Source organism: Protopterus annectens, chromosome 8.part0, assembly GCF_019279795.1.
Source record: "Protopterus annectens isolate FY-2018-M chromosome 8.part0, PAN1.0, whole genome shotgun sequence".
In the NCBI taxonomy this organism is placed as follows: Eukaryota; Metazoa; Chordata; order Ceratodontiformes; family Protopteridae; genus Protopterus; species Protopterus annectens.
The window spans coordinates 68,778,568-68,793,974 of record NC_056741.1 but is presented as its reverse complement, the minus strand read 5'-3'; the positions used below and the strand labels follow the sequence as shown (position 1 = coordinate 68,793,974).

The window sequence follows — 15,407 nt, the reverse complement described above, 5'->3', positions numbered from 1 at the left end:
ATCACTGTCACTATACTCTGTATCATATAACAAGTCAGTGTCTTCAGCACATTTCTTACACGGACAGACTGAAATCACTGTCACTACACTCTGTATCATATAACAAGTCAGTGTCTTCAGCACATTTCTTACACGGACAGACTGAAATCACTGTCACTACACTCTGTATCATATAACAAGTCAGTGTCTTCAGCACATTTCTTACACGGACAGACTGAAATCACTGTCACTACACTCTGTATCATATAACAAGTCAGTGTCTTCAGCACATCTCTTACATGGACAGACTGAAATCACTGTCACTACACTCTGTATCATATAACAAGTCAGTGTCTTCAGCACATTTCTTACACGGACAGACTGAAATCACTGTCACTATACTCTGTATCATATAACAAGTCAGTGTCTTCAGCACATCTCTTACACGGACAGACTGAAATCACTGTCACTACACTCTGTATCATATAACAAGTCAGTGTCTTCAGCACATTTCTTACACGGACAGACTGAAATCACTGTCACTACACTCTGTATCATATAACAAGTCAGTGTCTTCAGCACATTTCTTACACGGACAGACTGAAATCACTGTCACTACACTCTGTATCATATAACAAGTCAGTGTCTTCAGCACATCTCTTACACGGACAGACTGAAATCACTGTCACTACACTCTGTATCATATAACAAGTCAGTGTCTTCAGCACATTTCTTACACGGACAGACTGAAATCACTGTCACTACACTCTGTATCATATAACAAGTCAGTGTCTTCAGCACATTTCTTACACGGACAGACTGAAATCACTGTCACTACACTCTGTATCATATAACAAGTCAGTGTCTTCAGCACATCTCTTACACGGACAGACTGAAATCACTGTCACTACACTCTGTATCATATAACAAGTCAGTGTCTTCAGCACATTTCTTACATGGACAGACTGAAATCACTGTCACTACACTCTGTATCATATAACAAGTCAGTGTCTTCAGCACATTTCTTACACGGACAGACTGAAATCACTGTCACTACACTCTGTATCATATAACAAGTCAGTGTCTTCAGCACATTTCTTACATGGACAGACTGAAATCACTGTCACTACACTCTGTATCATATAACAAGTCAGTGTCTTCAGCACATTTCTTACACGGACAGACTGAAATCACTGTCACTATACTCTGTATCATATAACAAGTCAGTGTCTTCAGCACATTTCTTACATGGACAGACTGAAATCACTGTCACTATACTCTGTATCATATAACAATTCAGTGTCTTCAGCACATTTCTTACATGGACAGACTGAAATCACTGTCACTACACTCTGTATCATATAACAATTCAGTGTCTTCAGCACATCTCTTACATGGACAGACTGAAATCACTGTCACTATACTCTGTATCATATAACAATTCAGTGTCTTCAGCACATTTCTTACATGGACAGACTGAAATCACTGTCACTACACTCTGTATCATATAACAAGTCAGTGTCTTCAGCACATTTCTTACACGGACAGACTGAAATCACTGTCACTACACTCTGTATCATATAACAAGTCAGTGTCTTCAGCACATTTCTTACATGGACAGACTGAAATCACTGTCACTACACTCTGTATCATATAACAAGTCAGTGTCTTCAGCACATTTCTTACACGGACAGACTGAAATCACTGTCACTACACTCTGTATCATATAACAAGTCAGTGTCTTCAGCACATTTCTTACACGGACAGACTGAAATCACTGTCACTACACTCTGTATCATATAACAAGTCAGTGTCTTCAGCACATTTCTTACACGGACAGACTGAAATCACTGTCACTATACTCTGTATCATATAACAAGTCAGTGTCTTCAGCACATCTCTTACACGGACAGACTGAAATCACTGTCACTACACTCTGTATCATATAACAAGTCAGTGTCTTCAGCACATTTCTTACATGGACAGACTGAAATCACTGTCACTACACTCTGTATCATATAACAAGTCAGTGTCTTCAGCACATTTCTTACACGGACAGACTGAAATCACTGTCACTACACTCTGTATCATATAACAAGTCAGTGTCTTCAGCACATTTCTTACACGGACAGACTGAAATCACTGTCACTATACTCTGTATCATATAACAAGTCAGTGTCTTCAGCACATTTCTTACACGGACAGACTGAAATCACTGTCACTATACTCTGTATCATATAACAAGTCAGTGTGTTCAGCACATATCTTACATGGACAGGCTGAAATCACTGTCACTATACTCTGTATCATATAACAATTCAGTGTCTTCAGCACATTTCTTACATGAACAGACTGAAATCACTGTCACTATACTCTGTATCATATAACAAGTCAGTGTCTTCAGCACATTTCTTACACGGACAGACTGAAATCACTGTCACTACACTCTGTATCATATAACAAGTCAGTGTCTTCAGCACATTTCTTACACGGACAGACTGAAATCACTGTCACTATACTCTGTATCATATAACAAGTCAGTGTCTTCAGCACATTTCTTACATGGACAGACTGAAATCACTGTCACTATACTCTGTATCATATAACAAGTCAGTGTCTTCAGCACATTTCTTACACGGACAGACTGAAATCACTGTCACTATACTCTGTATCATATAACAAGTCAGTGTCTTCAGCACATTTCTTACACGGACAGACTGAAATCACTGTCACTACACTCTGTATCATATAACAAGTCAGTGTCTTCAGCACATTTCTTACACGGACAGACTGAAATCACTGTCACTACACTCTGTATCATATAACAAGTCAGTGTCTTCAGCACATTTCTTACATGGACAGACTGAAATCACTGTCACTATACTCTGTATCATATAACAAGTCAGTGTCTTCAGCACATTTCTTACACGGACAGACTGAAATCACTGTCACTACACTCTGTATCATATAACAAGTCAGTGTCTTCAGCACATTTCTTACATGGACAGACTGAAATCACTGTCACTACACTCTGTATCATATAACAATTCAGTGTCTTCAGCACATTTCTTACACGGACAGACTGAAATCACTGTCACTACACTCTGTATCATATAACAAGTCAGTGTCTTCAGCACATTTCTTACATGGACAGACTGAAATCACTGTCACTACACTCTGTATCATATAACAATTCAGTGTCTTCAGCACATTTCTTACACGGACAGACTGAAATCACTGTCACTACACTCTGTATCATATAACAAGTCAGTGTCTTCAGCACATTTCTTACACGGACAGACTGAAATCACTGTCACTATACTCTGTATCATATAACAAGTCAGTGTCTTCAGCACATTTCTTACATGGACAGACTGAAATCACTGTCACTATACTCTGTATCATATAACAAGACAGTATCTTCAGCACATTTCTTACACGGACAGACTGAAATCACTGTCACTACACTCTGTATCATATAACAAGTCAGTGTCTTCAGCACATCTCTTACACGGACAGACTGAAATCACTGTCACTATACTCTGTATCATATAACAAGTCAGTGTCTTCAGCACATTTCTTACATGGACAGACTGAAATCACTGTCACTATACTCTGTATCATATAACAATTCAGTGTCTTCAGCACATTTCTTACACGGACAGACTGAAATCACTGTCACTACACTCTGTATCATATAACAATTCAGTGTCTTCAGCACATTTCTTACATGGACAGACTGAAATCACTGTCACTACACTCTGTATCATATAACAAGTCAGTGTCTTCAGCACATTTCTTACATGGACAGACTGAAATCACTGTCACTACACTCTGTATCATATAACAAGTCAGTGTCTTCAGCACATTTCTTACACGGACAGACTGAAATCACTGTCACTACACTCTGTATCATATAACAAGTCAGTGTCTTCAGCACATTTCTTACATGGACAGACTGAAATCACTGTCACTACACTCTGTATCATATAACAAGTCAGTGTCTTCAGCACATTTCTTACATGGACAGACTGAAATCACTGTCACTACACTCTGTATCATATAACAAGTCAGTGTCTTCAGCACATTTCTTACATGGACAGACTGAAATCACTGTCACTATACTCTGTATCATATAACAAGTCAGTGTCTTCAGCACATTTCTTACATGGACAGACTGAAATCACTGTCACTACACTCTGTATCATATAACAAGTCAGTGTCTTCAGCACATTTCTTACATGGACAGACTGAAATCACTGTCACTATACTCTGTATCATATAACAATTCAGTGTCTTCAGCACATTTCTTACATGGACAGACTGAAATCACTGTCACTACACTCTGTATCATATAACAAGTCAGTGTCTTCAGCACATTTCTTACATGGACAGACTGAAATCACTGTCACTATACTCTGTATCATATAACAAGTCAGTGTCTTCAGCACATTTCTTACACAGACAGACTGAAATCACTGTCACTACACTCTGTATCATATAACAAGTCAGTGTCTTCAGCACATTTCTTACACGGACAGACTGAAATCACTGTCACTACACTCTGTATCATATAACAATTCAGTGTCTTCAGCACATTTCTTACATGGACAGACTGAAATCACTGTCACTACACTCTGTATCATATAACAAGTCAGTGTCTTCAGCACATTTCTTACACGGACAGATTGAAATCACTGTCACTACACTCTGTATCATATAACAAGTCAGTGTCTTCAGCACATCTCTTACACGGACAGACTGAAATCACTGTCACTACACTCTGTATCATGTAACAATTCAGTGTCTTCAGCACATCTCTTACACGGACAGACTGAAATCACTGTCACTACACTCTGTATCATATAACAAGTCAGTGTCTTCAGCACATCTCTTACACGGACAGACTGAAATCACTGTCACTACACTCTGTATCATATAACAAGTCAGTGTCTTCAGCACATTTCTTACATGGTTCATAGGTTCATAGGTTCATAGGTTCATACTAGGCTATCTCTGCCTGGCGGGCATTTTTACCTAGCCCCATAGTTTTTTGCTTACGCCACCCTTTAGTGTGGGGAAAACTATACATATTATTGCTGTGCCCTCTGAGGCAGCAGTGACAGTGTAATCTGGACAGACTGAAATCACTGTCACTATACTCTGTATCATATAACAAGTCAGTGTCTTCAGCACATTTCTTACATGGACAGACTGAAATCACTGTCACTATACTCTGTATCATATAACAAGTCAGTGTCTTCAGCACATCTCTTACACGGACAGACTGAAATCACTGTCACTACACTCTGTATCATATAACAAGTCAGTGTCTTCAGCACATCTCTTACACGGACAGACTGAAATCACTGTCACTACACTCTGTATCATGTAACAATTCAGTGTCTTCAGCACATTTCTTACACGGACAGACTGAAATCACTGTCACTACACTCTGTATCATGTAACAAGTCAGTGTCTTCAGCACATTTCTTACACGGACAGACTGAAATCACTGTCACTACACTCTGTATCATATAACAATTCAGTGTCTTCAGCACATCTCTTACACGGACAGACTGAAATCACTGTCACTATACTCTGTATCATATAACAAGTCAGTGTCTTCAGCACATCTCTTACACGGACAGACTGAAATCACTGTCACTACACTCTGTATCATATAACAAGTCAGTGTCTTCAGCACATTTCTTACATGGACAGACTGAAATCACTGTCACTATACTCTGTATCATATAACAAGTCAGTGTCTTCAGCACATTTCTTACATGGACAGACTGAAATCACTGTCACTACACTCTGTATCATATAACAAGTCAGTGTCTTCAGCACATTTCTTACACGGACAGACTGAAATCACTGTCACTACACTCTGTATCATATAACAAGTCAGTGTCTTCAGCACATTTCTTACACGGACAGACTGAAATCACTGTCACTATACTCTGTATCATATAACAAGTCAGTGTCTTCAGCACATTTCTTACATGGACAGACTGAAATCACTGTCACTACACTCTGTATCATATAACAAGTCAGTGTCTTCAGCACATTTCTTACATGGACAGACTGAAATCACTGTCACTACACTCTGTATCATATAACAAGTCAGTGTCTTCAGCACATTTCTTACATGGACAGACTGAAATCACTGTCACTACACTCTGTATCATATAACAAGTCAGTGTCTTCAGCACATCTCTTACATGGACAGACTGAAATCACTGTCACTATACTCTGTATCATATAACAAGTCAGTGTCTTCAGCACATTTCTTACATGGACAGACTGAAATCACTGTCACTACACTCTGTATCATATAGCTACTCAGAGGCAGCCTGTGCCTTGCATACAGAGCAAACTCTGATCCTGCCTTAATGGAAATGCCATACTCTGGGGATCTTGACCTAGCATGTGACATCAACAAGACTTGCTGGAGAGACAGATATGTCTCCCAGAGGTTGCTTGTCCTCTGAATAAACTTCCAATACAGGTTAAACAGAGCCCCTCATTAACCCTTTCTAAACGTAACTGGACGACTGGATGAGAAAACGCAAATTCACCCCAGAGGTTTCACTTGTGTCCCTCCTGGATAGGGGCAGTTGGTGCTGATTTAGATCTGCTTACAACATAGACCATATCTCTAGACCCTTAAAGGAACAAGGCTTGAACTTGGCTAGGCTTGTAAGGGCCCTAGAGCCATTAGCCTAGTAACCTCCTATGAACCTATGAACTAACTTTAGGGCAAGAGCAACTATAATCATGTCTTTTGGCATATATGATATATGATTTTGTGTGTGTGTGTGTGTGTGTGTGTGTGTGTGTGTGTGTGTGTGTGTGCGTGTGCGCATGCACATTCGTCTTGTGCTAATATGCCTTCTTTCCTGGATCAGTATTTGCATAAGTCCCACTACTTGCTGGCACAGGATCTGTCTCATGATGCCAAGCAGGTATCACATGAATGAATAAATGACTACTTTGTTATAACGAATAAAGAAAAATATGCTTATAAAGTTAAAATGCATGTGTGGGGTGCCTCATGTCTTCCTTTGTTGTCTGTTTGACAGTGCAGGAATTGGTCGAACTGGAACAATAATTGTGATCGACATGCTAGTGGACACAATAGATCTTAAAGGTAAGGTCATTTACTTTTAAAACTCTGCTACATTTCTGCTACTATGTTTTATAGGCTATTGTTTTAAATGTCTATATCTCATTTATGCTTGAACTTTTTTTTTTATAAAGCACAGGGCCAAGCCTTGTAAATGGAAGTTGAGAGTTTATATAATAACATTATGACCCCAGTATTACATGTTTAGACATTCTGTTAATAAATAAATACCATATGCTTTCTCAGCTTGTAAGTGTAAAATCCAGTAAAGCTCCCTGAGTTCATTAGCCAGACATATTATGGAAATAGGAGAAACACATACTTTTAAATTCAAAGTAGTAGAAATGATGAGAGAAGATGGGAGATTAGAGGACTTGACCCATAAAACTGAAAGAAGAGAGCTATACTGGATTTTACACTTACATGCTGACAAAGCATATGGTTTGAAAGGCAAGGTCTCTTTAAGACCAGTTTTAAAGCAGAGGGCTTTACGCAGATAATGTTCATGTAGTTTTAATTGTGAATGCAACGTGATTCCTTAGAATATTTTTTATTGGATATTTTGTATTAATTCTACTGAATTTATTAAGTCTGTGTTTTTGGTTTTACATGGTCTGAGGAAGCAGAATTTATCTCTGAAAGCTCTTACCATGTATATTTCTTTAGTATTTTAATTATTTAATTAAAGTTTTTTGTCTTTTATGTTTTTGATATATATCCATAATATATATTCATTCACACACACACACACACACACACACACACACACACACACACACACACACACACACACACACACTTCACGATATCGCTAACCCGCTACATCTGCATATACTACGTTGGACTTAAACTATCAAAAATATAGGCCAGTGAATTGTTATGGCTAGGCTTGTATAGGCCCTAGGGCCAGTAGCCTAGTACCAACCTATGAACCTATGACATTGACACAATAGTATTAAAACACTAAGCTCAAACCTTGGTGTATGAAAACTAAAATAAAATAATAGCTCTTTCTAATCATATATACCAACATTGAGATTGCAAAGCAGTGGTGATAGGACAAAATCCCACTCCCACTATATAGAGATCCCACACAATAAATCCCCACATCCTGTGATGAACCATGAACTAGCAGTACTTCAAATCAACTCGCCTAACTAAATGTTGGGTATGGTGAATGCACAACCAAACACACAGCACTGATATATATATATATATATATATATATATATATATATATATATATATATATATATATATATATATATATATATATATATATATATATATATATATATATATATATATATATATATATATATATATAAATATATATATATATATATATATATATATATATATATACATATATATATATATATATATATGTGTGTGTGTATACTTCAAAACATTGAATTGTCATAACATTGAAAACACAAAACAACAAAAGCTCAGTACACTGAAACATTGTATCATAAGACTGAAAACTACAACCACATGTAAATAACAACCCCCCCCCCCACCTATAACAACACCAAACTAACAAACACCTTTTTTACTACATTTCTTCATAGGTTCATAGGTTCATAGGTAAGTACAAGGCTATCTGCCCAAGGGCATTTATAAGCCTAGCCAGAATGTGTTGGCTTTCGCCAGCCCCTTAGATTAGTTCCCTGTGCCTCTGTCCAGCAAGGCCATTAGTTCCCTGTGCCACTGTCCAGCAGAGCCAGTGCAGTGATCCCCGGGGTAAATTTTCTGTTTCCTATCCACCCGTCAAGGTTTCTCTTGAAGAGTGTTAGTGAGGGGCTCTGCCTGATGTATATTGGATCCTGTTCCAAAGCATGGGGGGTCTCTGGGATAGGAATCTATCCCTCCAGTATGTCCTATTTATCATTGTGGTGAGGTTTATATCTATAGAGCGTGTGGCTCTCTGGGGTTTGATTTTTTTTTAGGTGGAGCATGTCCATCAATTCTGGGTTGGACAGGCCTTGTATGTCAGGCAGAGATCACCTCTGAGTAAGCGGTATGCAACCGAGTACAGCTGGAGTTTCTTGAGTCGGGCTGCATAGGGCATCTGTTTGAGGCCAGTAATCCTCTTGGTGAGGTACTTTTGTGGCCTTTCCAGGTGTTGCAGGTGTCTTGTAAGGTACATCCCAAATGGGGCATTGTATTCTATGATGGGTCTAATGAGTGATGAGTAGAGCAGCACAATAACCTCTTTTGTTCTAGATGCGAACCCTTTTGTGATTAGGTGGGTCACATAGAAGGATTTTCTAACCACCTTGGCAATATGATTATCAAAGGAGAGATTACTATCTACTTGGTTCCCCAGATCCCTTATTACATTTTCTGTATTTAGGGGACTGCCACCTATGTGGTAGTTTGCAGGTACTTTGTTTTTTCCAAAGGGGATGACTATGCACTTTTTGGCATTTAGCTTGAGGCCATGATTTTGACATCAGGTATCCTTCTCAGTGAGACATATCTGGAGGGTGTCTGTATCAGCTGGAGAATCAATTATGGTCCCTAGTTTGCAGTCGTCTGTGAACCTGGTCAGCCATAGTCCTCCTATGCTTGCCTGTACCTCTGAGAAGTATATACCAAACAGGAGGGGTCCTAGGATTGAGCCCTCGGGGACGCTACTTGTAACCGGTTTAGAGTCGGATGTAGAGCCTGCAACTCTCACCATGTGGGTTCTATCCATAAGCCAGTTGGCAACCCATCTCATGACGTAGGGGTTTATGTTCAAGCTGGTGAGCTTGTCTATAATACTAGAATGGGGAATGGTGTCAAAAGCCTTTGCAAGGTCTAGGTAGGCTGTGTGGACCTCCTTTCCCTCGTCTAATGCCTTGGTAATCATCTCAAAGAAGTCCACCAGGTTTAGGAGGCATGATCTGCCCTTAACAAAACAAAATGAGTTCCATGATGATGCGTTCCATAGCCTTGCAGACCAGGCTAGTCAGGCTTATAGGGCGATAGTTCCCGGGGTCCATTGTGGCTCCACCTTTGTGGAGCGGGATAACTGTTGCTGTGCGCCACTCTGTGGGTACGTAGCCTGTAAAGAGGCTGAGTTTGAAGAGTGTGTTTAGGTGAGGGGTTAGCTCATTTTGGAGCTCTTGTAAGACACAGCCTGGGACCCTGTCCAGTCCCATTGAAGCTGTGTTTTTGGCTTTGGATAGGGCTGTTTTAACCTGTGTGTCAGTGATTGACATGGCCCTACATTCTTCTGGTATGGTTATGGGCCCTTTAGGGGGTGTGAGGGGGGTGAGGTTTGCAGTAAACCTGTCTGCCAGAATGTTTGCAATATCAGTCGGTTCAGTGTATTTTGTGCCATTCTGCACTAACTAAGAGCAGATCTGAGAGTTTCCACTTAGGTTCTTGACATACTAAAGAATGCTTTGTGGTTATCTTTGGAGTCATTGGCAATTTTTCTTTCAAAACTAGCCTTGGATGATTTAATGAGGGATCATAGTTTCTTGCAGATACTGATCAGGGATGTCTTTCCTTCTTGGGATTTTACTCTTTTCTGTACTAGTTTCCTCCTTCTGTTGTATAGTTTGTGTATGACAGGGGTCCACCAGACTGGTTTCCTTTTCTTGGAGGAGTGAGTCTTGGTTTTACTTGGGATAGCACAATCCTTGCATTCCTGCAGATGCTCATAGAGTGCCTTTGTAAATGTTTCAGCAGCTTGGACAGCATTGTCCTTTAGCATGGGGGCTGTGAACCTTTCCACCTCGGTCTTAAGTAACATGAAGTTTGCTTTTGAAAAGTTTTTCATGGTGGTTTCCTGGATTAGGGATGGGGCCGGAATGTGGATATCCAGAGTGATTAGTCTATGGTCTGATCTAACCAGCGAGGGGTTGACCACTGGTGTGGAACACCGGTCGCCCATGTTGGTGATGACCAGGTCCAATATGTTGTTCCCTCTGGTGGGGGTGTTGACCAGTTGATCCAGGGCGTTCGAGTTTATAAATTCTAGGAAGTGTTGGGCAAGGGAGTTAGTACTTGAGTAGTTCTCCCAGTTTATGTTTGGGTAATTAAAATCACCCAGTATTAAGGTGTTTGGTAGGACCTTCATATTTCCCAGTGTCTACAGAAATGTGGAATGGGGTCCTGGGCCATGGTGGGTGATCTGTAGCAAGCTACAATTTGGATTGCAGTTTTGCCCATTGTTAGTTGCATATGGATGATCTCTGATGCATTGTGCTGCGCCACTAACCTGGAGGTGTGGGTATCCTTGATGAATATGGATACACCCCCACCTTTTGTGTTTCGGTCTTGGTTCTGTGGCCGAAAGGTATGATATGAGTTATAGCCTAGTAGTGCTGGGGTGCTCTCTGGCGCCTTATACCAGGTTTCTGTTACTGCACAGATGTCAATGTTCTCCATACTGAGGAGTGCCTCGAGTGTGTGCATTTTGAGGTTTAGACGTTTGGCGTTGAGTAGCATTACCCTCAGTTTTTGGTTACTTGTGCTATTTATGGTGGTGGGTTTGTCTTTTGAGCCTTGCTTAAAAAAGGCACTGTGGGGGGCGGCAAGAGTCTTGGCCAGTATTCGAAAGTCTAAGGGTGACAGGTGCAAGCCATCTCTTGTGAAACAACGAGGCTTGTTGAGCATGTCATCCCAGGCAGACAGATATTGGATCCCCCTTTGAATGACACCAGAAACTTAGACAATTGTTGAAATTGATCATTTTTTCTTTATACTGTGGCATCATTCTTGGTGAGGGCAGGATGCTACTCAGGGTCAGGGTCATACCGGCTTGGGCTACATGATCAGAGAGCTCTTCCATGTCTCTTTTCATGTAGTCCAGGGAGGTACATCTCAGGTCATTCACACCAACATGGACAATGACAGAGTTGTATTTGTACTTGTTCTGGAGTGACCTGAATGATTATGTTATGTGGCAGATCCTGGCACCCGACAGGCAGCTAACTGTAACCTCCTTCTCCAGCCTAGTTAGTGGGACATCAGTGTGTCTGACCATAGAGTCACCTATTACTACTGTGTTGGGTATGTTATTTTGCCTTAAGGGCTGTGATTGTGTGGCACACTGATTATGTGAAGTATGTGTCTCATGGTTGGTGATGGGGTGTGGGGGTTGCTGGGATGTCTGCTTTGGAGGTCTCTGTTGCTTTTGCAGATTTTTATTTACAGCCTCCGAGTATGTTTTCATGTATTCATGTGTGTTATTTGCTGGTGTTGGTTTATTAGGTCTATGTGAGACTGGTGGTGTGTTGCAAGTATTACCCTTCTCCTCTTGACTGTCAGTTCCAGTCTTGGGTTGAGAGAACTTTGCCTCCAGTTTGGCTGTATAATTGCATCTCTCGCATATATTAGTATTTGGTGGTAGGAGGAGAGGGTTGTCTGTGTACATGAGGCAGTTGTAACATTGCCTCAAAATGCCCAGATTCACCAGTTGGACTGGAGAGTACACCGGAAACTGCCCTTTAGACATGCCTGAATAGGTAGAGTAAGATGTTGTTCTGAGTAGGAAAAAAGTGTTTATTTTGCCAATCTGTACATGTTTTTTAGGCCATACAGGTAAGTGTGCCCCCCCTGCACCCCCATGTAGGGGGCTTTGCCCCCCACACCCTCCCGTAAATTAAATATACCATCTCCAAGATCACACTACAGTAGCAAAAAGTTAATTTCCTAAACTCACTGTATTGCGATCACCATACAGAATGTAAATATAATGTCTAAAACACTTACTTGTATGACCTAAAAACATGTACAGATTGGCAAAATAAACACTTTTTCCCTACTCATGTCTCCCAGCACTTCTCAGAACACTAACTTAACTTTCATGAAAGCAACATATCCATATGTTTACATTCTGTAGGGTGATCACCCTACTCATGTCTCCCAGCACTTCTCAGAACACTAACTTAACTTTCATGAAAGCAACACATCCATATGTTTACATTCTGTAGGGTGATCACCCTACTCATGTCTGCCAGCACTTTTCAGAACACTAACTTAACTTTCATGAAAGCAACACATCCATATGTTTACATTCTGTAGGGTGATCACCCTACTCATGTCTGCCAGCACTTCTCAGAACACTAACTTAACTTTCACGAAAGCAACACATCCATATGTTTACATTCTGTAGGGTGATCACCCTACTCATGTCTGCCAGCACTTCTCAGAACACTAACTTAACTTTCACGAAAGCAACACATCCATATGTTTACATTCTGTAGGGTGATCACCCTACTCATGTCTGCCAGCACTTCTCAGAACACTAACTTAACTTTCATGAAAGCAACACATCCATATGTTTACATTCTGTAGGGTGATCACCCTACTCATGTCTGCCAGCACTTCTCAGAACACTAACTTAACTTTCATGAAAGCAACACATCCATATGTTTACATTCTGTAGGGTGATCACCCTACTCATGTCTGCCAGCACTTCTCAGAACACTAACTTAACTTTCACGAAAGCAACACATCTATATGTTTACATTCTGTAGGGTGATCACCCTACTCATGTCTGCCAGCACTTCTCAGAACACTAACTTAACTTTCACGAAAGCAACACATCCATATGTTTACATTCTGTAGGGTGATCACCCTACTCATGTCTGCCAGAACTTCTCAGAACACTAACTTAACTTTCATGAAAGCAACACATCCATATGTTTACATTCTGTAGGGTGATCACCCTACTCATGTCTGCCAGCACTTCTCAGAACACTAACTTAACTTTAACGAAAGCAACACATCCATATGTTTACATTCTGTAGGGTGATCACCCTACTCATGTCTGCCAGCACTTCTCAGAACACTAACTTAACTTTCATGAAAGCAACACATCCATATGTTTACATTCTGTAGGGTGATCACCCTACTCATGTCTGCCAGCACTTCTCAGAACACTAACTTAACTTTCATGAAAGCAACACATCCATATGTTTACATTCTGTAGGGTGATCACCCTACTCATGTCTGCCAGCACTTCTCAGAACACTAACTTAACTTTCACGAAAGCAACACATCCATATGTTTACATTCTGTAGGGTGATCACCCTACTCATGTCTGCCAGCACTTCTCAGAACACTAACTTAACTTTCACGAAAGCAACACATCCATATGTTTAAATTCTGTAGGGTGATCACCCTACTCATGTCTGCCAGCACTTCTCAGAACACTAACTTAACTTTCATGAAAGCAACACATCCATATGTTTACATTCTGTAGGGTGATCACCCTACTCATGTCTGCCAGCACTTCTCAGAACACTAACTTAACTTTCATGAAAGCAACACATCCATATGTTTACATTCTGTAGGGTGATCACCCTACTCATGTCTGCCAGCACTTCTCAGAACACTAACTTAACTTTCATGAAAGCAACACATCCATATGTTTACATTCTGTAGGGTGATCACCCTACTCATGTCTCCCAGCACTTCTCAGAACACTAACTTAACTTTCATGGAAGCAACACATCCATATGTTTGCATTCTGTAGGGTGATCACCCTACTCATGTCTGCCAGCACTTCTCAGAACACTAACTTAACTTTCATGGAAGCAACACATCCATATGTTTACATTCTGTAGGGTGATCACCCTACTCATGTCTGCCAGCACTTCTCAGAACACTAACTTAACTTTCACGAAAGCAACACATCCATATGTTTACATTCTGTAGGGTGATCACCCTACTCATGTCTGCCAGCACTTCTCAGAACACTAACTTAACTTTCATGAAAGCAACACATCCATATGTTTACATTCTGTAGGGTGATCACCCTACTCATGTCTGCCAGCACTTCTCAGAACACTAACTTAACTTTCATGAAAGCAACACATCCATATGTTTACATTCTGTAGGGTGATCACCCTACTCATGTCTGCCAGCACTTCTCAGAACACTAACTTAACTTTCAAAAGCAACACATCCATATGTTTACATTCTGTAGGGTGATCACCCTACTCATGTCTGCCAGCACTTCTCAGAACACTAACTTAACTTTCACGAAAGCAACACATCCATATGTTTACATTCTGTAGGGTGATTACCCTACTCATGTCTGCCAGCACTTCTCAGAACACTAACTTAACTTTCACAAAAGCAACACATCCATATGTTTACATTCTGTAGGGTGATCACCCTACTCATGTCTGCCAGCACTTCTCAGAACACTAACTTAACTTTCACAAAGCAACACATCCATATGTTTACATTCTGTAGGGTGATCACCCTACTCATGTCTGCCAGCACTTCTCAGAACACTAACTTAACTTTCATGAAAGCAACACATCCATATGTTTACATTCTG

General features: G+C 40.4%; 1 protein-coding gene across 2 annotated transcripts in view; it reads left to right on the top strand.

The window, feature by feature from the left end:
* PTPN6 (protein tyrosine phosphatase non-receptor type 6) overlaps positions 1-15,407 on the top strand; it is a 1,172,112-nt gene that overhangs the window by 1,062,220 nt on the left and 94,485 nt on the right. For both annotated transcript variants that reach the window (XM_044079623.1, XM_044079624.1), the window contains exon 12: positions 7,068-7,135. In XM_044079623.1, coding sequence (XP_043935558.1) covers positions 7,068-7,135 — 68 coding nt within the window. The remainder of the gene's footprint in view (positions 1-7,067; positions 7,136-15,407) is intronic.